This window comes from Microchirus variegatus (assembly GCF_963457635.1).
Source record: "Microchirus variegatus genome assembly, chromosome: 15".
NCBI classification, from domain to species: domain Eukaryota; kingdom Metazoa; phylum Chordata; class Actinopteri; order Pleuronectiformes; family Soleidae; genus Microchirus; species Microchirus variegatus.
This window is the reverse complement of record NC_139816.1, coordinates 6,899,239-6,920,355: the sequence shown is the minus strand read 5'-3', so window position 1 is coordinate 6,920,355 and position 21,117 is coordinate 6,899,239. Positions and strand designations below refer to the sequence as shown.

Here is a 21,117-nt window from a genome sequence, read left to right as displayed (position 1 = left end):
AATCCTCTCCCTGAGCCTCTTCCTCCAGGATGCTGGCCCTGCTAAGACACTGTTATCCAATACTATCCCAGCAGCTCATTTGCAGCATCACTGTGTGACTGGGGTGTGGTATAATAACCCTCTCTCTCTTTGTCATTAATCGTTATCTTAATCATATGTGTGCATTTAAAAAAAAGAAAAAGAAAAAAAAAGCTAGATTAATTAATAACGCTTATAATTTTGACAAATTGTGGGATTGAAAGAAAAACCCTGTTAATCTCTTCAGCAACGCCCAATTGTGGCCCCGCCCACTTCATTTACTACACTCCGTTGGGTCCTCGGGGGAGTCTCCCTGTCAATCTTTTGTTTTAAGCAACTCCATTGGTCGAAACGCACGTTCATCAAGTGTTAAATCCCTGCTGCTGGAGCGTGATTGGTGAATGTGGCCCCGGTGGGCGTGTCCCAGTCCTCAAAGGATTTTTCCCCGGAGTGTCCAGACGGGGCTGGGGGCACACAGGATGGCAGAGCTAATACGAGTACCTAACGGGACGTGCTGACCGGCGGATTTCTTCTCCTATTCCTTCTCATAATTCAAGCGCTGGTGAGGCTCTCATGACACTTTTTTTACAACTAATATCAACATTATTTGTCAACTGAGTCAAATGTGTGGTTATTTTATGTTGGCTTTAGTCTCATTTGTCCAAAAAAAAACTAAGAAGTCGGACCGCTGGACGTAAGCTAGCTAACCGAGTGGTCACTCGTAGCGGAGACCACATTAGATGAGGAGGATAATGAGGAGAATATGAAACCACTTTAAACATTCTGGGTTCTTTTTTTTTTACCCCAAAAATCACATCATTGATAAACGGTTCGTTAAATGTGAGAGTGAAACTGGCGGAACCCGATGTAGATGAACAGATGTGGGTCAATCCATCAGTGACGGGAAGCGGTGGTGCGGACCAGTGATTGATCCGGTGTGTTTGTCCATGTGTGTGTGTGTGTCCTAGTGTGTCTTTGTCAAAGTGTGTGTGTCCTAGTGTGTGTCCTAGTGTGTCTTTGTCCAAGTGTGTGTGTCCCAGTGTGTGTTTATCATCTGTGGTTTAGGGAGAAAGTGTGTGTGTGTGCTCGTTTGTGTTACCTCACAAGGACCCTTCTGTTTTTTTTGTTGATATCAACACTTGACTTTTTCAGAACCAGTAGTCCTCATGGGGAACCAAAACCTGGTTCTAATGAGGCAGAACCTCATTCCTTAGGCTCTGGTTAAAGACTGAAAGATGTAAGTTGTTATTAGGTTATGGTTAGAGTTAAGCATTAACTGGTTAGGATTATGTTTTTAGGGGTTAAAGGTGTTGGTCAATGCAGTGTCCATAGGTAAATGGATACTCCTGCTAACCGCAATATACAGTAGAAGTACATAGTATGAGTGTGCAGTTTGTGCAATGTCATGAGTGTGCAGAGGTTGGATGGAGGGATTATTTCGATGTAGTGAAATGACAAAGAGTGTTCTCTCTCTCTCTCTCTCGCAGAAAGAGCTGCTGTCTTGTGAAGTCAAATGTTGGATTTGAACGCATTAAATGGCAAAAATGGTACCCGCAATGACTGTAATCACAGCTCTTTAATCAAATTAAATATACTTTATTGACCTTACATAGACAGTTGAGTGCTGCAAAGATACAGCGGAGATAGATGGATAGATATGTAATCTAATAACATTGCCACAAGACAATGTGACATACACATGCCAAAAGATCACATCATTTAAATGATATTTCAGCCGCATAGTCCATTTTGCACTGAAATGTTATTTCATTTCCACACGATAGATATTCTGTTTTCTAGAAAAGAAGGTTAAACTCGCACCAAAGCTCCCTGGCCTATTCTGTGCTTTTATCCAAAGTGCATCACTTGTACCGTCCATGTTTCACTACAGATTCTCCTGAGTAACACTGGAACAAGAAACATCTTTTTATTTTTTTTCAGTCATATTTGGGCCAGTATGACCTGACATAATCCAGGCTGCATTATTCAGAACATCAGAACAAGCAAAACAGTGGACAACACATTGAGCATGGAGCTGTAGTTGGCTCATAAATCGGTAATGACTCCCCTTTCAGATCTTAATGGAGTTCTCGCGTCTGTAGTAAAGGCCTCGTCTTTCCCGGTGGATGGCGGACGTGGGCATGTGCGGGAGTCACGGAGGAAGTGAACGCAGCCCCAGACTGTCCCCCCACTGAGGATCAAAGACATTTCTGTTGCTGAATCCGCAGTTCAAACGCTGCTAATGGGTCACTCGAGAGGCTACCTGGTGTTTTGTACATGTTTGCTTGCTTGATTGCTTGCATGTGCATGTTACACGGGCTGTAATAATGCCTCCAAACACATGACTACAGAAGAAGCACGGGAGTGTGAGAGTCTAATGCGTTTCCTCTCTGCTGCTGCAGTTGAAATGGAAGTTTTGCTCTTCCTGTCTCAGTCCTGGGTGAGTGCTGGATGAAGGAGTAGTGATTACTTTTTATGCTTTCACTGCGAGAGTAAAGGGGGCCTTAAAGAAGGTCGATGAAGAGGAGGAGGAGGAGGGGGGAGGATGCATGGGAGAGCTAGTGCTGTTGCCTTGTGAACGCAGCTCTATTGTCCCAGGAACCTTTCAGTGGCTTCCCCGAGGTCCCTGTTTCTACCCATCCCCCCCCATCCCCAACCTATACACTCTTTCCCCCCCCTCACACACACTCATTCATACTTTTGTCCACCTCTCAATGTTTCCTCTCATTCACTGTCTCTTTTCGGTCACACGCTCTTATCCCGCTCTCCTTTGCTTCTACTTTCTCCTGGTTTCTCACATGCAGGCCCCCGTCCCTCCTCCCATTCCCACTCTCCCTCTCCGTCCCTCCTCCCCTCCCCTCGGCACCTCATTATTTCGCCTCATTGACGCGATTGTCATCCCGGGGACAGACAGTAAAAGCAAAAACATGCAATCTTCTCATTTGCATCATCCCCCTTTTCCTTTGCAACAAGAAGCACAGTGTTTCCAAAATGTTTATGCAACGCTGAACCTAAGCCGCTCTTCCGCTCCGAACCAGACATTGATGATTGTATTCATTGTCCTCTGAGGCAACATAAGATGGTGTAATTTTTTTGTTTTGTTTTCCCTCATTGGCACGAGGCTGTTGAGGTTGGCAGGGGGTCACGAGCTGAGGAAATATAGGGCCAGATGAGGACTCGGCTTGTGGTAATCGGAGAGGTGTCTTTTCTTCTCTGTCATGGACAGCTGTAACGACACGATCTGTCATTACGGTCGTTTCCTGCTATGACACTGATAACAAACCACCGCTATTTGCTTTGTTGTTGTTTTTTTAACCACGTTTAATTGACTTTTTTATTATTAGATACAGATTCTCAAACAGGAAATAATGAATATTCAAGTTGACTGAAAGACCTATATTTTATTTTTACGATAGGGTGTGGAATAAATTAGAATATCTCGTGCACACAAAGCCCAGACAATGTGAGTTATATTCCTACTACCTGTCAACTATTATTAGCCGTCTGTCAGAGTGCCAGAGCTTGTGTCTCTCCAGTCTGCGTTTCCCTGAAACGATGGGTTTTTTTTTTGTTGGCACGGCTGCACAGGAAAAGCTCTGGAACTGTAAATAAGCGTAAAAATAATGTGGTTGGCAAGATGGAGAAATGTGCATGTGAGTGGTTTTATTGGAAAAGGTCGTGTGCACCAGGTTCCAAATTTGCCTCTTCTTTTTTCTGTTCGTCCTCTCCCCGCTGCTTCTTATTGTTCTGGTCAAGTGTGCTGGACAGGATGGAGAGATGAGACACGGGGAGGACCAGGAAACAGGAGCCAGACTGAGACCACAAAAACAGGAAGCAGGAAGAAGAGCCGATAAGATGGCTGCTTCAATGTGAACCCCAGGATTTCTCCTGCTTTGAGTATTTATTTGTAGTCCTTTAAACTACAAAAGGTTCAGAAGGTTCAAATTGTTGTCGCTTCGGCCATCGTATAAACTCAGATTATTATCCGGAGGGAGTGATAGAGCAGGTATTTCTCAGTTGATGCTTTTATTCCCATTTAACGTTGGCCAGTATCCGTCTATGTTGTTGTGTGTGTGTGTTTAAAGCTTCCAGCTGGTCCAGTGACAAGCTGGCCTGGGATTAGCTGGCATGCTGTATCTTCCAATCCCTAATGCTTTAATCTCTGCTGGTCACCACAAGTCTCCGGGCTTTGGGACACGGTCGGTCCTCACTGTTGCTTCTCTGTCCTCAGGCTCAACTGGGTTTTTTGTGTTTTTACATACAATTTAAAGGAGGTTAAAAAGGAGTGTAAAAAGTGTTAGAATCAGTGCATTACAATCACAGTATGTATAGAGAATTATTATATAGAGAGAGTGTAAAGGGTGATATAATCTGATTATAAATAACATACATTTTTACTTACATTTGAACTAGATCTAACTAATCCAGACAAAATCAAATATTTGATTATTTGTATTTAACTGTATTTTGAGCATGATAATGTGCTTTTAGATGGTATCAAATAGAAAGTAACATCTGGTTTATGAGTTTAAAAGCCTTAGATTAGACTGTGATAATTTGATAATTTAACAGAAAATATGCCTTAAAATGTACTTAGAAATGATAGAATAGAACTATTTTCTTTGTTTTAATCCTTAGTGTGTAGAGTTGTTTATGATTTCATTGTTTTTGTGTGGTAATGCTCCCTCATTTACTTCAAATCTATTACATAGTGAATATTAACCATGGCTTTTTTGAAGAGTATCTGTCAGAAAACCCCGCTCGGATATTTTCTGCTAAATCACTCAGCCCTAATATGTTTCCCTCATTTCACATGGTCATGGACACAGCGGATGCTGTCCTGTCCAACACCTGGTTTCTCCGTCACACACAGCCTTTTTTTTTTTACCCATGTTGACGTGTTTTTCTTCCCCCATCTTTCCCTGCAGTGTGTGAGCGTGTCGGTGTGAAGCCTTCGCCATGCCGCTGGTGAAGAGGTACATCGAGCCCCGTCACCTCTGCCGAGGGGAGCTCCCCAACGGCATCGGCAGCGAGCTGGAATGTGTGATGAACAACACGCTCTCTGCCATCATACGCCAGCTCAGCAGCCTCAGTAAGACGGCTCACATTTCCTTTGACATCGGGAAGTTTCTGTGCGATGATTTAAACTGAACTGTTCAAACCTCCTCGGGCCTTAACTTCAATAACATCCGACACTGTGCCTCTTTGTGGCCAGACGAGATCACATGCTTTCGTCATTAATCCTAAAGCGGGGATTGATTTGGACGTTGTCACGGCTACAGGGCCTGGGGGGCGTGGTCAGTGGGCTGGCAGCAGCCTCACACTGAAACATGTAATCCTTTTAGATAGCTGTGCGCGAATGAAATTAACTGGACAGCTGTGTTGCATGTGACAGTGAAAACATGCTCCGTGTGTGTGTGTGTGTGTGTGTGTGTTTTGGTTACCTACATGTGTGCAGATCTGTTAGACAGTGAGTGTTATGTTCCCCCGCTGATGTTTTCCACTGAGTTATTGCTCCACCGAGGGCATCAATGCTCGCATCAATCTTCCGCGGCCATGTCCTTGTTTCATAACCCATCACCGCTGAGCTGCGTGTTGTCATGGGACAGTTGCCCTTCGCCCATTTATCCTCAGCTGCACTCATTCTCTCTCTTTTCTCACACACTGTTGAGAGCTCATTCTGTCTGTGTCAGCAGCACCAGCACAAACTCAAACCAATTCTGTTAACCCCTACACTTTGTGTGTGTGTGTGTGTGTGTTTCATATTGTGTTAAGTTCCTGTGTTGGGAGTGGGCCTTTCAACAACAGCTGTGTGGGTTAAATATAAACCATCACATGGGCCTGGCGGGGCCCATTGACAGAGAACACACACACTGAGCATGTCTGTGTGTGTGTGCGTGTACATGTCTGTGTTAGAAAACCATAAGAATCCTCAAGAGAGGTCAGAGTTGATGGAGCACGGCGTCTTCCTTCCTCTAAATATTTTTCCTGCTGGCCATCCTGTCGGCGAGGAGGACAGAAATATCGCAGAACATGTGTTAGTGTATTTGTACGCCATATCACCGTCATATACACTACCGTTCAAAAGTATACAATTATTTTTGTTGTGTTTTCCATTAAAAGTCATGCTTTTATTCATCAAAAGAGTTGTGAAATAAATAGAAAATATAGTCAAGACATTGACAAGATTAGAAATAATGATTTAAATAATATTTCAAGGCTTTGCTAATCATCCAATAGCCTTCTAACGCAATTAGCAAACACAATGTACCATTAGAACACTGGAAATGGGCCTCTATACACCTATGTACATATTTCATATTCAAAACCAGACATTTGCAGCTAGAATAGTACCACATTACCAATGTATAGAGTGTATTTCTGATTCATTTAATGTTATATTCATTGGAAATAAAGTGCTTTTCCTTCAAAAATAAGGACATTTATAAGTGACCCCAAACTTTTGAACGGTTGTGTACATATGTATATATGATTATCTTTTCCCTGATCCAGAAATGTTTTTAATTTTTTGTGTGTGGTTTGACTTTCCTGGAATTTACAGCTCACAAATACAAAACCCCAGGAGTTAACTTCATGCTAATAGACCTATAGACTCAAGTCAAGCAACTCCAGTTTTCTAAATCTGACTCCTGAAGGCCACAGCAAGGTACATTTTTGGTGTTAGGTACTTTGTGTAAGTGTTTTTATTCACACAACCCCCCAAAATATATGCCAGGCCTCTACGCGTCGCTGTAGCTACACCAAAACTGGATAATACTCTGAGCATACACATATGGCATGTGTGCAATGTATATAATCACAGAAACAGAGATAGAATGAAGAAAGCCAAGGCACACAAGGAAAGAAAATACAAGTGATCATGAAACAAACAGACCAAACAAACTCCAAACACAAGAAGAGGAAAGCCACTTCACACAAGTATTTTAGCAGATTCACTTATTTACGTCTAATGGCGAGGCTGCTGTTCGTAACAAATGACTCGACGCCGCTCCTCCATTCACCACTCCCTTTCCCCAAGTGCATCAGGAAGCTATGGTGGCCTTCAGAGACGGGAAAAGGATGTTGTTCGTGTCATGCATAATGCATGTTCTGGCACGGTTGGTCTTTTGGGGATGCTGTAAAAACACGACCGTGTAAGATGGCAGCCTCGGTAAAGCAAGGCCCTTGCTGAAAGTATATCAAAATACTTCATTCTAAAGCTACAAAAAAAGGTAATTATTTGTATTTTAAACATACTTATGGGAGATGTTTGTGAGTAAATCCACCTTAATAACACACAGGAATCAACCCAAAACATAAACTTAGCAAATTGAGAGGACTGTGGTTTAATCTCCCACATGCTGCTGGTAAACCATTCAATCTTTTCCACAAGTGTATTATGGTTTAGTATATGGTTACTGACACCCCTCAAGCCTTTGAGTTCATGGGTGTAAACACAGAGAAAAGCCTTACAGACGGAGAAATCTGATCATTATTCCACATTTTACAGATGGAATAAGATAAGAGCTGCATACAATCACACACACCTATTCATGATGATGATAACAATCAATTATTCATCAGGAAAGCATCTTCTGAGTGTCTGAGCAGCCATTTCCTGCACACACTCCCAGGCTTGTGTTTCACGTTGTGTCACATTACCGGTGTATCGACTCTCTGTGGGTTTTTTTTCTTGGCTCCAGATCACGACTGCAAAATCCTCCTGCCTTTCCCCCCCGTCACTCTCACTCTCTTTCTCCCGTTCCTCTCCCCAGGTAAACATGCAGAGGACATATTTGGCGAGCTGTTCAACGAGGCCAACACCTTCTACCTTCGCGCCAACTCTCTGCAGGACCGCATCGACCGGCTGGCCGTCAAGGTCACGCAGCTGGACTCCACCGTGGAGGAAGGTGGGTGAGAGGTTCGAGGTCTGAGGGCAGAGGCGCAGAGGCTCATTACAGTCATTTAATGTCAGCCTCATGCTCTATGACCTTAATTAAGATTCACAAATTCCAGTTTAGAGAAAATACATTTAGGGAGCGAGCTCACCATGTCCCACACATACTCACACCTTCATGGAAGATGCTTTTGGAGTAAGTTCCTGTTTAATTTCTGACAGAAAATGAATAAAACAAAGACATAACTTGCAGTTAGATACAAGTGGAACCCTTAAACTAACAAAATAATAAAGATAAGTTACATATGAGGTATAAGGTACAGCAAAAAAGCACATTTGCATACATTTTCTTTGGTGTATCACAGCAGAAAAGAGGCACTTAATGATAGAAACAACCGAAGCTAAAGTCCTACATGCCTGTCAGTTAAAATAATGAAAAGGGGGGGGTGGGAACCGACAACAAACCATAGATTTAAAGATTTCTTTCTTTCTGTGTCCCGTCAGTTTCCCTTCAAGATATCAACATGAGAAAGGCCTTCAAGAGCTCTACCATTCAGGACCAGCAGGTGGTGTCCAAGAGCAGCGTGCCCATCCCTGTCAGAGAGATGTACAACCTGAGCGACAAGCCTCCGCCGCTCAACATCCTCTCATCGTACAGGTCAGAGACACTCTTCATCCCCTGAAAAAAAATCATAATTTTTGCCTTGCAGTGCTAAAAACACACATATTTATCTGTTAAACACAAAAATATCAAATAAAAAACTTATGCCAACAACATTTGATAACCATAAAAGCTTTCTATAAATGCACAATTTAAGTCATTTAGATGTTTTAAATAATCTCCCAATAACTCCAAGGTTCATCCATCTTCATACTTTAATACTTTGCACTCATGTGAGAGTAAACAGTTAATAAGCGACAGCCTGTGTGACATTAATTAGGTCTCTTTATATTTGACTTCACTGGCCCTATTTGATAGTCTGACCTACATTCACAGTGAAGCAGCACATTTCCCCTACTGCTGCTTTCATGGCCGCGTGTTTTCCACGACCACTGCTTCAGGTGCATTACATATTTAGCACAATCCTCTGCTCCCCGGTGATAAATCATCTCCTATCCCTTGTACTACAAAAACTCAGGATCACCACCTTTATGTCACAGATACACAGAGAGTTTCTCCACAAAGACACGTGTAAAACACGTCTTTTTTGTTGTCCGTTTCCCGCAGAGACGACCAAAAGGAAGCGCTTAAATTCTACACCGATCCCTCGTACTTCTTTGACCTGTGGAAGGAAAAGATGCTGCAGGACACGGAGGACAAGAGGAAGGAGAAAAGGAAGCAGAAGGTACAATCATTCTGTCACAACATATGGTTTAATCCGGTGTTTTCTCTCTACTCTGTACTCTGTAGTTTGAGTTGCTGGCCAACGTTCTGCTCTTCTGCGTTTCCTACAGGAGCAGCGGCGATGTGTGGACGGGACGCTGCAGAGGGAGGTGAAGAAGGTTCGCAAGGCGAGGAACCGTCGGCAGGAGTGGAACATGATGGCTCTGGATAAGGAGCTGAGGCCGGACCATCGACACACCATACACCGCGACAGAGGAGCTTCATCTGAGGGCTCCATGTCCCCAGAGAACAGGTAACAGATGTATACACTACCGTTCAAAAGTTAGGGCTCACCTATACAATTATTTGTTGTGTTTTCCATTAAAAGTCACACTTTTATTCATCAAAAGAGTTGCAAAATGGATAGAAAATATAATCAAGACATTGACAAGATTAGAAATAATGATTTTTATTCGAAGCAGCAAAACTGTTTTCAGCTGTGCTAACATCATTGCAAAGGGTTTTCTAATCATCCAATAGCCTTCTAACGTGATTATCAAACACAATGTACCATTAGAACACTGGAAATGGGCCTCTATACACCTATGTACATATTCCATTAAAAACCAGACGTTTGCAGCTAGAATAGTCGTTTACCACATTAACAATGTATAGAGTGTATTTATGATTCATTTAATGTTATATTCGTGAAGTGAGCCCAATCTTCTGTCATCTCTTATCAGGGGTCATGGTCCTGATCAGCACCACTACCCCAACGCCATGAACCACGCGGGACACGCCCACACTTACTCTGGCCCCCCGCCCAGCGTCCTGGCTGCTCAGATGGCAGCGGGACACTTGGGTCCACGCGGTGGCGGCGGCGGCGAACACGATAACAGGGGCAGGGGCATGATGGCCTATCAGGGCGGGACACTGGGACGTTCTCACCACCACCAGGTGCCGCTGCCTCCCCCGCCCTCTGAGGGTATGAACGGTGCCTCCATGTCCCTCCCACCTGCCGACTACAGGTAAACACACAACCCAACACCGTACTGTCCATGTTTTATAAATAATATGGATAGCTTTTAAACCCAGAATATTATTTGGTGTAAGATAAATGCTGCTCCGTCTTTAGCATTTAAACTATTAAGTTCATCGTGTTGCCTTTGGCCACTTATTCATACTGTAATCTTAATTTACTCCACTTCATTTAGACGAACACTTTGCTTTTCCCTTCACATTTCCAAGTTGTAAGTTTTGTTTTTGTTTACATTAATAGCAAACAGGAAATGACACACATACAACATTTAATCTCATTATTAATTTGAAGCTATTTCATGCTGTTATTAACTTTGATAGAATGCTGCCACCTAGTGGGTTATTAACCTAACTTACTCCTTCTGCCTCTTCTTGCGACATCAACTACAGACATTACTTTTAGTTTCCTCTCTTCTAAATGTCTGTCGTTATTGTTTTATTTCCAGTATGGACGGTTACGCCAACACTAGTCCTCCGCCCCCTCCGCCTGCCCCTCTCATCCCCTCGGCCCAGACTGCCTTCGCTTTACCACCTGGAGGTCTGATGTCCCCGGGACAAATGGCCGGTGGCTACGCTCCACCGGCACCGCCCATGTCTGGAGCGCAGCAGGCAGCTCCGCCTCCTCCGGGGCCTCCGCCGCTTCCACTTTCAGCCGGTGCCTCCTTCTCCGTGGCCCGCATGATGTCGCCTGTGCCCGCCGAGCCCTCAGTGGTCAACGACGCCCGCAGCGATCTGCTCGCTGCCATACGTATGGGTGAGAGTCACCGTGTGACTATTATTATGTCATGTTGTCTTCTCAGGATTTATTATGACTATTAGTATTATTATTTATTAAGACTATTATTATGTCATGTTGTCTTCTCAGGGTTTATTATGACTATTAGTATTATTATTTATTAAGACTATTATTATGTCATGTTGTCTTCTCAGGGTTTCTTTGTTTTATTGGTTCAGATTAAGAGAAAAGATGAGAAGTAATTTTTATTGTTTTGTTAAAGTGATATAATTAACAACAGTTCATGTTTTTTCCTTTTTGTCCAATCCAACTTTATTTATAACGCACTTTAAAAACAACAACAGCTGAAACAAAGTGCTGTACATTAGAGATAAATAAATAAAACACCTAACCTGACCTTATAGACCTAAAAACAAACAATAAAACAATAAAAAAAAATTCTGTAGAATAAAACTATACAAATTTGAAAAAATTATAAAAAAGAGAAAAAACTTTGGTCGAAAGCCAAAGAGTAAAAATGTATTTTAAGATGCGTTTTAAAAGTGGACAGTGAAGGGGCCAAGAGTGTTATTTATCTAAAGATTAAGATTAAGATTACATGTGGGAGAAAAAAACATGTTGTAAATATTTTGGCACTCCCTTAATCCCTCCCACATTAATGGATCAGACGGATTGAAACTAATCCAGTTTAAACACATTATTTAAGCCTCTTAGTAAAAACTGAAAAGTGAATTTATAATTATTTTCCAAACTTATGGTTTTGTAACTATTATTTATTTATTTTTTCTTAACTTTCATGGCATTAATAATTGAAATGAAACTACTTTTTTTTTTATTTTTAGCTAGGGATACGAATTGGTGTCGATACGGGTCAAAATAACAAAATAAATCTTATATATCGCGTGTTTCACTATGCACAGACTTTAAAAAACGTAAACAAAAATCAGCAAAAGCATTTTAGCTGAGTCATGTTTGGGCTGTTTAATTCTTCTTTTTGGAAGAACAATAATTGCAGAATTGTGTTGTTAACGGCTTCATCTGTTCATAAATGGTCTCTGGTATCTGGACATCCCTTCTTCCTTCAATTACCCTAATTTTTTACTCTTCATCACTTGAATGCAAGTCAAACGTATGAATGTGCACTGTTTGCTCACAGGCATCCAGCTGAAGAAGGTGCAGGAGCAGCAGGAGCAGCAGGCCAAGCGGGAGCCCGTGGGCAACGATGTGGCCACCATCCTGTCGCGCCGCATTGCCGTGGAGTATTCCGACTCCGAGGACGACTCCGAGCTGGAGGAGAACGACTGGTCTGATTAACGCACACGAGGGGAACAACAATCGGGGAGAACCACCACTGAAAACACACACAATCACACACACACACACAATCACTTGAAGGAATGCGCACACACACACACACCTACACACACAGTAGGTTGATATAAGCTGAATGGTCCAAAACTGGAAATCTGGGGGTTGTGTTCATGATGCAGAAACACTGTAAAGAGACTAGTAATATACATATATATATACATATGTATATTGACGCTGACCACTCTGTTAACCATTAACAAAAACACTGTGAATGCACCCCCCCAGTGTGATGTCGTAACACTTTTGAGAGATTTATAGACGAATTAGTAATTAGTAATTAGTTCCTCTTGAGCTAACCAATGTACTTTTTTTTTTTTAAATAATGTTTTTACTTAAAAACACAAGTCTTTATTTAACAAAATAACAGGAAGTGAAGACATGACGGAAGAAAAGAAGAAAAAAAGTCTTATTGATCCATAAATAATATGAAAAACTGCTCTGTGGGAGGGGCCAGGTGGGGGGGGGGGGTCAATGTATCTGCTTAGTGTGAGCTGTTGTAACCTTTAACCCAGAGGATAATACATAAATAAACAAATAAAATAAAAAGATGAATGAAGGATATCGTCGCTTCTGTACAGACACACAGTTTCCATGGCGACGGTACAACTCAGAATGGAGTTGCCAGGGAAACAGAAAAAAGTGTGAAAAAAAAATCAGTCAAGACAGGGAGTTTTTTTTTTTTTTTTATGCACAGCACATGTTTGTTTTTAATACAAAATTAACAAGATTTCTCAAGTGAGTGAACTAACCAAAGCAATAAAAAGTACGACTAACACCTTGGAAAAATAGACACAGCACACGTTCACACAGAAAAAAGTTGTCGTTTGTTTTTGTTTACAATATCTCAGTTAAGTTAGTGCATGTTGATTATCATTAATACGTTGTTTTTTTTTTTGTTTTTTTTACTTTTGCAGATCATTTGTTGTGCCATCATTTTCACCCCCCCGAAAAAAATAAAGTGCATTTCACATTGAAGAACTACGCATACGTCTACACAAGATGCTGTTACTGTGGTGCCCTCCCCCTCCCCCTCCCCCTCCCCGATATTTCAAAAACACACACTCACACATTCACAGGCCCTTGAGTGTTTTGATATTTAGCTCTATATTAGTCGCCGTCACAAAGAGAGCGAGACTCCGCCTCCTCCTCCTCCTCTAATCCCATGTTGCTTTGCGAACACGTGTGAAACCTTACACAGATAAGTATTACAATCCAGCATCACCGTCTTTTCACTATTCTTGGATACAAAGCCCTTGTTCACACCTTGTTCCCCCCACATCTGTGAAGCCAACTCCACTCACAGTTGTACATTAACCAGTGCATACTGAAGCAAGGAGAGTGGAAAAAAACACCCCCAACAGAACAAATTCTACATCAGAGCTGAAACGATTCATCGCTTTGAAGCTTTTTCCATGATCAAAACGAGATTTCTGATTGTTTTAGCTTCTTAAATGTGAATATTTTCTTCATTTCTTTGCTCCACGTAAAACAAAGAAATCATTTAAAACTGAATCTGAGAGTTAAGAACGTCGTCATTTCCGGCATTTTATGGACCAAACGATTCATCGACGAATCGTTGCAGCTCTGTTCTACATTAACAGCTGATGTGGAGAATAATGGTGCGACCCGACTCACCCCCCCCCCCCCCCCCCCTTAGTTTGACTGGCTTTGGTAGCACCATGCACGGTGGTATAAAGTCCCCCCCCCTCCTTTTCTGCATGCCTTATTTACAGAAACAAACGAGTCAGGAGGAAGAGGAGGAGGGGTGTGGTGTCAGTTAAACAATTTCTAACTACATTAAAAAAAAAAGGCTTTACAGCGCCATTGTTATCATACAGCATTGGAAAAAATCCCCCAAAAACGATACAGATTACAGGCCCAGATTACACGCAAGTGGGAAAAAATAGAAATTCTCAATGATAATATAACAAAATAGACTTCTTTTTTTTTTTTCTTCAAAGGTAAAGGAATAAGAGTTTGTGACGTGTCCTGGCCGGGGTCTCGGTCTGACACAAGTTCACAAACAAACACACACACACAGGCTACGTTCCAATGTCCAGAAGTGCTCTTCTTTAGCTTTCCCCCGCCACACACACACACACACACACACACACACACACATTCTTGTAGTTGCTGCATACTGAGGAGCGGGTATAAGTGCTGACAAAGTGAGGACCAGCATTTCCACTTTATAAATCAACACAATAACAAATATCTACTTCATGAATGACATCGATATAGAACTACTGGGTGCAGTACCATAACATGTCTGCAGGTGGAGCCCCAGAGCAAAAAAGTGTGTGAAACACCAGGGCTGGAAAACGGGTATTTGTACCAAATTGTTAAATAAAAAAAAAAGAGTATAGCATGTTTAAAACGAAAGGAAGTGATTTCAATGGAGAAAAAAAGTGAGGACCGGCCAAAAATGTCTTCACTTCGTAAAAATGTCCTCACTCTGTTGGTTAAAAAACCTCACTGGTCCTCAGTATGTCCCAAGTACAAGAACACACACACACACACATCGCACCTGATGTGAGGCTAAACAGGACGAAGAGTGGGAGCTCCTCCAGCTCCAGAGGAGAGGAGGCAGCGAGGGAAAGAAGAGGCATCATCTTTATATTTGGAAGTGGCCGTTTTTAGCTCATTGAATCATTCAGAGGTCACTTAACGGAACGCCTGCCTCCATCACATTGATTTAAAGTGGAGGAGAAACGCTGGTGATACAGCGACACATCGACCAGGAGGACCAGGACCAGGACACAGAGTCCTTTTCACTTTGGCTCGAAGTGCTGGAGCGTCCAAGTCCACGTCCAGGTCCACGTCTCCCGTTTAAAAACACGCTTTAACACTGCTCTCAAAAATTGACAGGAAGACTGGCAGCATTGTTCCCTCCTCCAGGGTCAGGGAGGGTTCATTCCCCAGACCTGTTTGACTCTGGACACACACACACACACACACACACACACACACACACACACACACACACACACACACACCCAGAGGCCATGCAACACATACCACAAAAACACACACACACACACACACACACACAGTCCTCAGATCAGATGAGGCTCGCTGTTGTGACGCTCTCTCGTGGGGACAACAACAACAATAACAACAACAACAACAACAAATGTGACAAATGATCGAAGCCTGATTGTGGGTCAGAGAAAGCACTGTGGAGGCAAAGGAGTGATGATCACTGGAGGCGCGTTCACCGCCTCATCCACACACACACACACACACACCCGAGTCGCGGTGGATGTTATTGCTGACCGAGTATTGCTTAAAAAAAATAACCACCATTCTGTTGTTGGCGAGTTATTGCTGACACGGACGAGGGATCAGCGGGTAACTAACGGCGAGCAGCTGGCGGGCGGGTGTTGGAGCGGAGCTTCCTTTCGAATGGGAGCGAATTGATGGCAAAGCAGAGCTTTATGGGGAATCTGAAATGATTAGGGCCGCGGTGACGTCAGGGATGTGCTGCCTCCAGTGGTTTATGTGACCTACTATAGTGAAGAAACAGAGGGGGGGGGGGGGGGGGGGCTGTGCTTCTGCATGCAAATTACTGTCTGCTGTGAGGCTCTTTAAAGGGACAGTTCAGTGGTTAAGGTGGATTTTTATGAGGTACAGGACAAGAACATGGCTGCCGACAATACACTCTTAGAAATAAGGGTTCCAAAAGGGTCCTTCTACAAGGACTGAGGTTCTACCTGGAACCATTTGTTTCTGAAAAACCCTTTCCCAAAGAAAGGGTTCTTGGTAACGCTAATGGTTCCAGTAAGAACCATTTTGATCCAGAGAACCCTTTAAAACCCCCTTTCCCGGTGTTAAAAGGGTTCTTGGTGGAAGGTTCTACCTGGAGCCAAAAAGGGTTCTTCCTCTATGAGGACAAGCTGAAGAACCTTATATGGTTCTACTTAGCAATTTTATTTCTAAGAGTGTATCCTCACTCTCCCACACCAAAGTCCACAGAGTAAATCAGTTTTTTTAGCCTGGGAGTTGTTGATCTACTGAAGGATTTCAAGGATAGATATTGTAGTTCTTACTCGAGCTTCCTTTTAACTTGTTTTTCCACGTTTTCGGTAAAATCGAGTCCATGTCTGACGCTCAACAAAGATTATTGCTGACCTCATGTGTCCGTACCTCATACACTGATCGTTTAAACCCTCTTAAAGAGCCAAACAAAGGCTGAATAAACTACATTCATTCAGATTCCTTTCTATAATTTTATAGTGAAATGTCACTTTAACCCTTTAAGGTACTACTCAACCATTTGGTCGACCACACTTTAAGTCACTACATCTCATTGAAAAATGCATCAAGCTGAACTCACTAACACTTAATGGGACTTATTATGAATTATACAAACCAGGTTTATTATGAACGGACGTCTCAACCGTTTGGTAGAGGCCTGTATCTGAAATACTGTAGGGTCTAATTAAAAATAATTTTTTTAAATAATAATAATCAATAAAAAAGATTGTTTGTCATTACTGTTATTATAAGTAAATAAAATGAAATAATAACAAATGCAAAAAAAATGTTTTTCTTGGTGCGTACCTTAAAGGACTAAAAAAAAATTTCAATCCAGGAAGTAAAAGTGTTTTTTTTGGGGTGGTTACATAACCCAACAGGTCTATACTATGTTTAGTGCCTCCATATGAATAAAAAATGGAAGAGAGAGGGTTAATGGAGAAGACTGGGGGGTGGGTGGTAGGGGGGGGCCTCCTGGGGCTTTGTCTTGACACTCTTAGATATAAAAAAAAGAAAAAAAAGAAAAGGAGAGGCGAGGAGGAGGAGGAGGAGGAGGTGCGGCGGTGGCGGTGGCTTGATTTCTTTCTTGGTGTCGGTAAAGGACGCGAGGCGCGGATCAGGGAGCACCGGCTCTATTTATAGCTCTCCACAGCTGTTTAGCTTTCGACGCACGTTCAGAGTGCAGCAGCAGCAGCAGCATCAGCATCATGCTGATGCTGATGCTGATGCTGCTCCAGACAGGCTTCACTTTGGAAATGCCGCCCTCTTTCTCCCTCGCCTCTCCTTTGTTAATCATCCGCACGCTTTTACGCATACTCGTAATAAAACCCTCCCCCATTTGAACAAAAACATCCAGAGGTATATGCACACACGACATATATACATATATATATACATATATATATATATATATATGTATGTATGTGTACAGCGGCTGCCTGGTGTAACATGTGATGCACTCAGTGTTCTCTGCACATCAGTGGAAGGGCGTGGCACAGGCTCAGTGGGAGGGTGGGGGGTGGGGAGGGGCGGACGCAGGAGGCGCAGTGGCTGCCTTTTACCAGGGAAGACAGTGACATACGTTTGCCCTATGGTGATTGTAAGAAAGCAACAGAAAAAGAACAAGAATTGAACGACCTCCATCCGTCCAGGAGGCCTCTCTGAAGCCACGGCCTCCTCAGGCCACTTCCGCACGCTGACCTCCTCCGCCTCCTCCCCCTGCTGGAGCAACATCTGACCCAGGACACCTCTCTCTTCTTCCCCGCCTGGGTCTGTTCCGTCAGACATCACTCGGGGTCCGCGCCCGCTGGGCCACGCTGGCCGGCACGCAGCCGCAGCACACCAGCCACAGCGCCTTCTGGATCTCCTGGTTCCTGAAGGCGTAGATGACCGGGTTGATGACCGAGTTGTAGGTGGCGGGTACCAGCGTGGCGTAGGTGTAGAGCGGCGGGTAGGTGTAGTCGGCGATCAGGGAGTAGACGGTGAACGGCATCCAGCAGGCGGCGAAGGTGCCCAGGATGATGGCCAGCGTGGACACGCCCTTCCGCGTCGTGACGTAGTGGGGCGTGGCGGCCAGGAAGTGGTGCTGCAGGGCGATCTGATGAGCGTGGCGCATTACGATCTTGCAGATCTGGACGTAGAGTTGCAGCATGAGCCCGAAGAGCAGCAGGAAGGAGACGGACAGCACGGCGATGTTGTTCTTAGTCAGTGGGCGCACCACGCTGCACGTGGCCTCCTCCGCCAGGCAGTTGACCCCCGTGACCGGCAGCAGGCCCAGACACAGAGAGAGGCCCCACAGCAGCACCAGCATGGTGTAGGTGAAGGCCGCTGTCCGCTCAGAGTTGTAGGTCAGGGCGTAATACAGCGACAGGTAGCGGTCAATCGTGATGGCCAGGAGGCTGAAGACAGAGGCGGAGAAGGAGGCCACCACCAGGCCCACAGTCAGCAGCTGGGCCGAGTCAGAGCGCAGCAAATAGGCACAGGTGAAGTGAAGCACCAAGCCCAGGCCGGCCAGCAGGTCGGCCAGCGCCAGGCTGCCGATCAGCAGGAACATGGGCGCTCTGAGCGCCGGGTTCTGCCAGATCACCAGCACCACCAGGGCGTTCTCGCAGGCTATCAGAGTCCCAGACGAACACAGCACGATGTCCCAGGGGTTGACCAGCAGAGGCACCTGGCTGGGCTGGAGGGAGTTGTCCGACGGAAACGTCCCCAGGCCGGTGCTGTTGTCCAACGGTCCCCCGCCTCCGCTGGCCCATGCTGTGGGGTCAGGGCTCAGCCAGTTGGGGGTGGCCGGTGGCCCTTCACTCATTGTGCCCCCCGTCTGAAATCAAACACAAACGCACACACACACTGTAGTCGTTTGCAAATGGCTAGATAGATAGATAGATAGATAGATAGATAGATAGATAGATAGATAGATAGATAGACAGACAGACAGACAGACAGACAGACAGACAGACAGACAGACAGACAGACAGACAGACAGACAGATAGATAGATAGATAGATAGATAGATAGATAGATAGATAGATAGATAGATAGATAGATAGATAGATAGATAGATAGATAGATAGATAGATAGATAGATAGCAATGTCTTATTTTAGTTAACTTCAAGCTGACATAGATAGTTAGTTAGTTAGATATATAGATAGATACATAGAAATGTCTTCTCTTAGCTAATTGTAATCAGATAGATAGATAGATAGATAGATAGATAGATAGATAGATAGATAGATAGATAGATAGATAGATAGATAGATAGATAGATAGATAGATAGATAGATAGATAGATAGATAGATAGATAGATAGATAGATAGATAGCAATGTCTTATTTTTAGCTAACTTACAGGTGGAGGCGACATGGACCAACTGAGCTAAATAGAATGAGTTTCTCGATGGACTTTGTTCTGGGGTGAGAGTGAGTGGTTTAAAATCTGCTGTTTCAAACCAGCAAAGGCGCTTTTCCACTACACAGGTACAGCACGGCTCACCTCAGCACGTCATAGCTTGACTCTACACAGGTTGGTATGATTTTCCATTACTATAGTACATTATGGCGGCACAACTCGACTCACTTTGGCACAGTTATTTTGCTTTTCCATTAGCGACAGTACGTGCTACTTTTTTAGTACCTGCTCTGACAAGTTTCCAAGCGAGCTGAGCTAATACTATACTATGACGTCGTCAGACTGCTAGTCAATGATTGGTCAGAGAGTGTCGTCACTGGAAGAGTGACGAGCGCGGCGTCTGAACACAAGAATCAAAGCAAACAATGCCGAACTGTCGATCAGTTAAAAAGACTTCAAAATCCTGGAAACTTTATCGTTAATCTCCAACATTTAGCAAACGAAATGTCTAAAATCTCAATATTTAACAAAGGAGTCGCTTGGAACCTCGTCAGAGCAGGTACTAAAAAAGTAGCAGGTACTGTCGCTAATGGAAAAAGAGCTGAGCACCATCAATGTGACCTTAAGCAGACATAGATCTTATTAAATGAGTGAGGAAACCTGTTTTTCCTCATGTCCAGAGACAAAGAGAGACCATGTCCCAGGTTGTACTTTATAACAACCTGCCTTTAATTCAATTCAATTCAATTCAATTAATCTTTATTTATCAGGGACAACGCAGTGAGACATAGTGGACACAGAGTGCACCTGATGTCCTGCACATATTATACACACACACACACACACACACACGGCGTCCTCTTCCACTTCTATGCCCCACCTCAGTCTGTGTGTGGATTTGTGCTGCTTTTACAAAATCGCCTGTTACTCATTCAACGAGACTGGACACAGCCAAGGTGATATTCTCACTGTGTGTGTGTGTGTGAGGCCTGTGGAGACACACACACACACACACACACACACACACACACACACACACACACACACACACACACACACACACACACACACACACAGTTATGTGGTAGCAATATTCATTATTTTAACACGACAAAACTGAACACACACATTTAAAATGTTAACATGATTTGTTCTCTATTATTATTATTATTGTTATTATAATTATTATTATTATAATAATAAGAAGAACACACTGGGCCTGCGTTATAACCTACAGAGGTTAGACTGCACGTGAAGATCTATTTATTTATTAATGCATGGACGAAGAGGAGGAGGAGATAATTAAAAGCAAAGCATTCATAAACCTGCACATGCAGCGGGCACCGGTGCACACGCACACACGCACACACACATGCTGTACCTTTACACGAGACAACACAGTGCGAGGCTGCTCCACGTCAGCGCGAGGACACTGGAGAGGGGAAAATGAAGGATGCTCAGCACAGACATGATCATCCTCCACATCTCTTTACCTTGACTCCGTGAGGTGAGACTCTTCCCGTCTAGATGGAGCTGGAGCAGCCGCCTTGTGTCTCCATGACACTGGTGAGGAGGGACGGAGAGACAGCAGCAGCAGCAGCTCGAGGGAAGGATGGAAGGACGGAAG

The 21,117-nt window shown here is 43.7% G+C and overlaps 2 protein-coding genes across 2 annotated transcripts; one reads left to right on the top strand and one right to left on the bottom strand.

Annotated features, from left to right (window-relative positions):
* Positions 1 to 4,977: 4,977 nt before the first annotated feature.
* wasf3b (WASP family member 3b) lies at positions 4,978 to 12,327 on the top strand (the record flags this gene model as incomplete). Its single annotated transcript, XM_083901711.1, has 8 exons — positions 4,978 to 5,110; positions 7,794 to 7,928; positions 8,420 to 8,573; positions 9,144 to 9,261; positions 9,371 to 9,552; positions 9,983 to 10,267; positions 10,724 to 11,031; positions 12,170 to 12,327. The coding sequence occupies 8 exons, from the start codon at positions 4,978 to 4,980 to the stop codon at positions 12,325 to 12,327; spliced, it is 1,473 nt and encodes a 490-aa protein (XP_083757837.1).
* A 5,593-nt stretch (positions 12,328 to 17,920) lies between these two features.
* On the bottom strand, positions 17,921 to 18,955 carry gpr12 (G protein-coupled receptor 12; the record flags this gene model as incomplete). Its single annotated transcript, XM_083902021.1, has 1 exon — positions 17,921 to 18,955. The coding sequence occupies exon 1, from the start codon at positions 18,947 to 18,949 to the stop codon at positions 17,921 to 17,923; it is 1,029 nt and encodes a 342-aa protein (XP_083758147.1). The 5' UTR covers positions 18,950 to 18,955.
* Between the last annotated feature and the right edge of the window lie 2,162 nt (positions 18,956 to 21,117).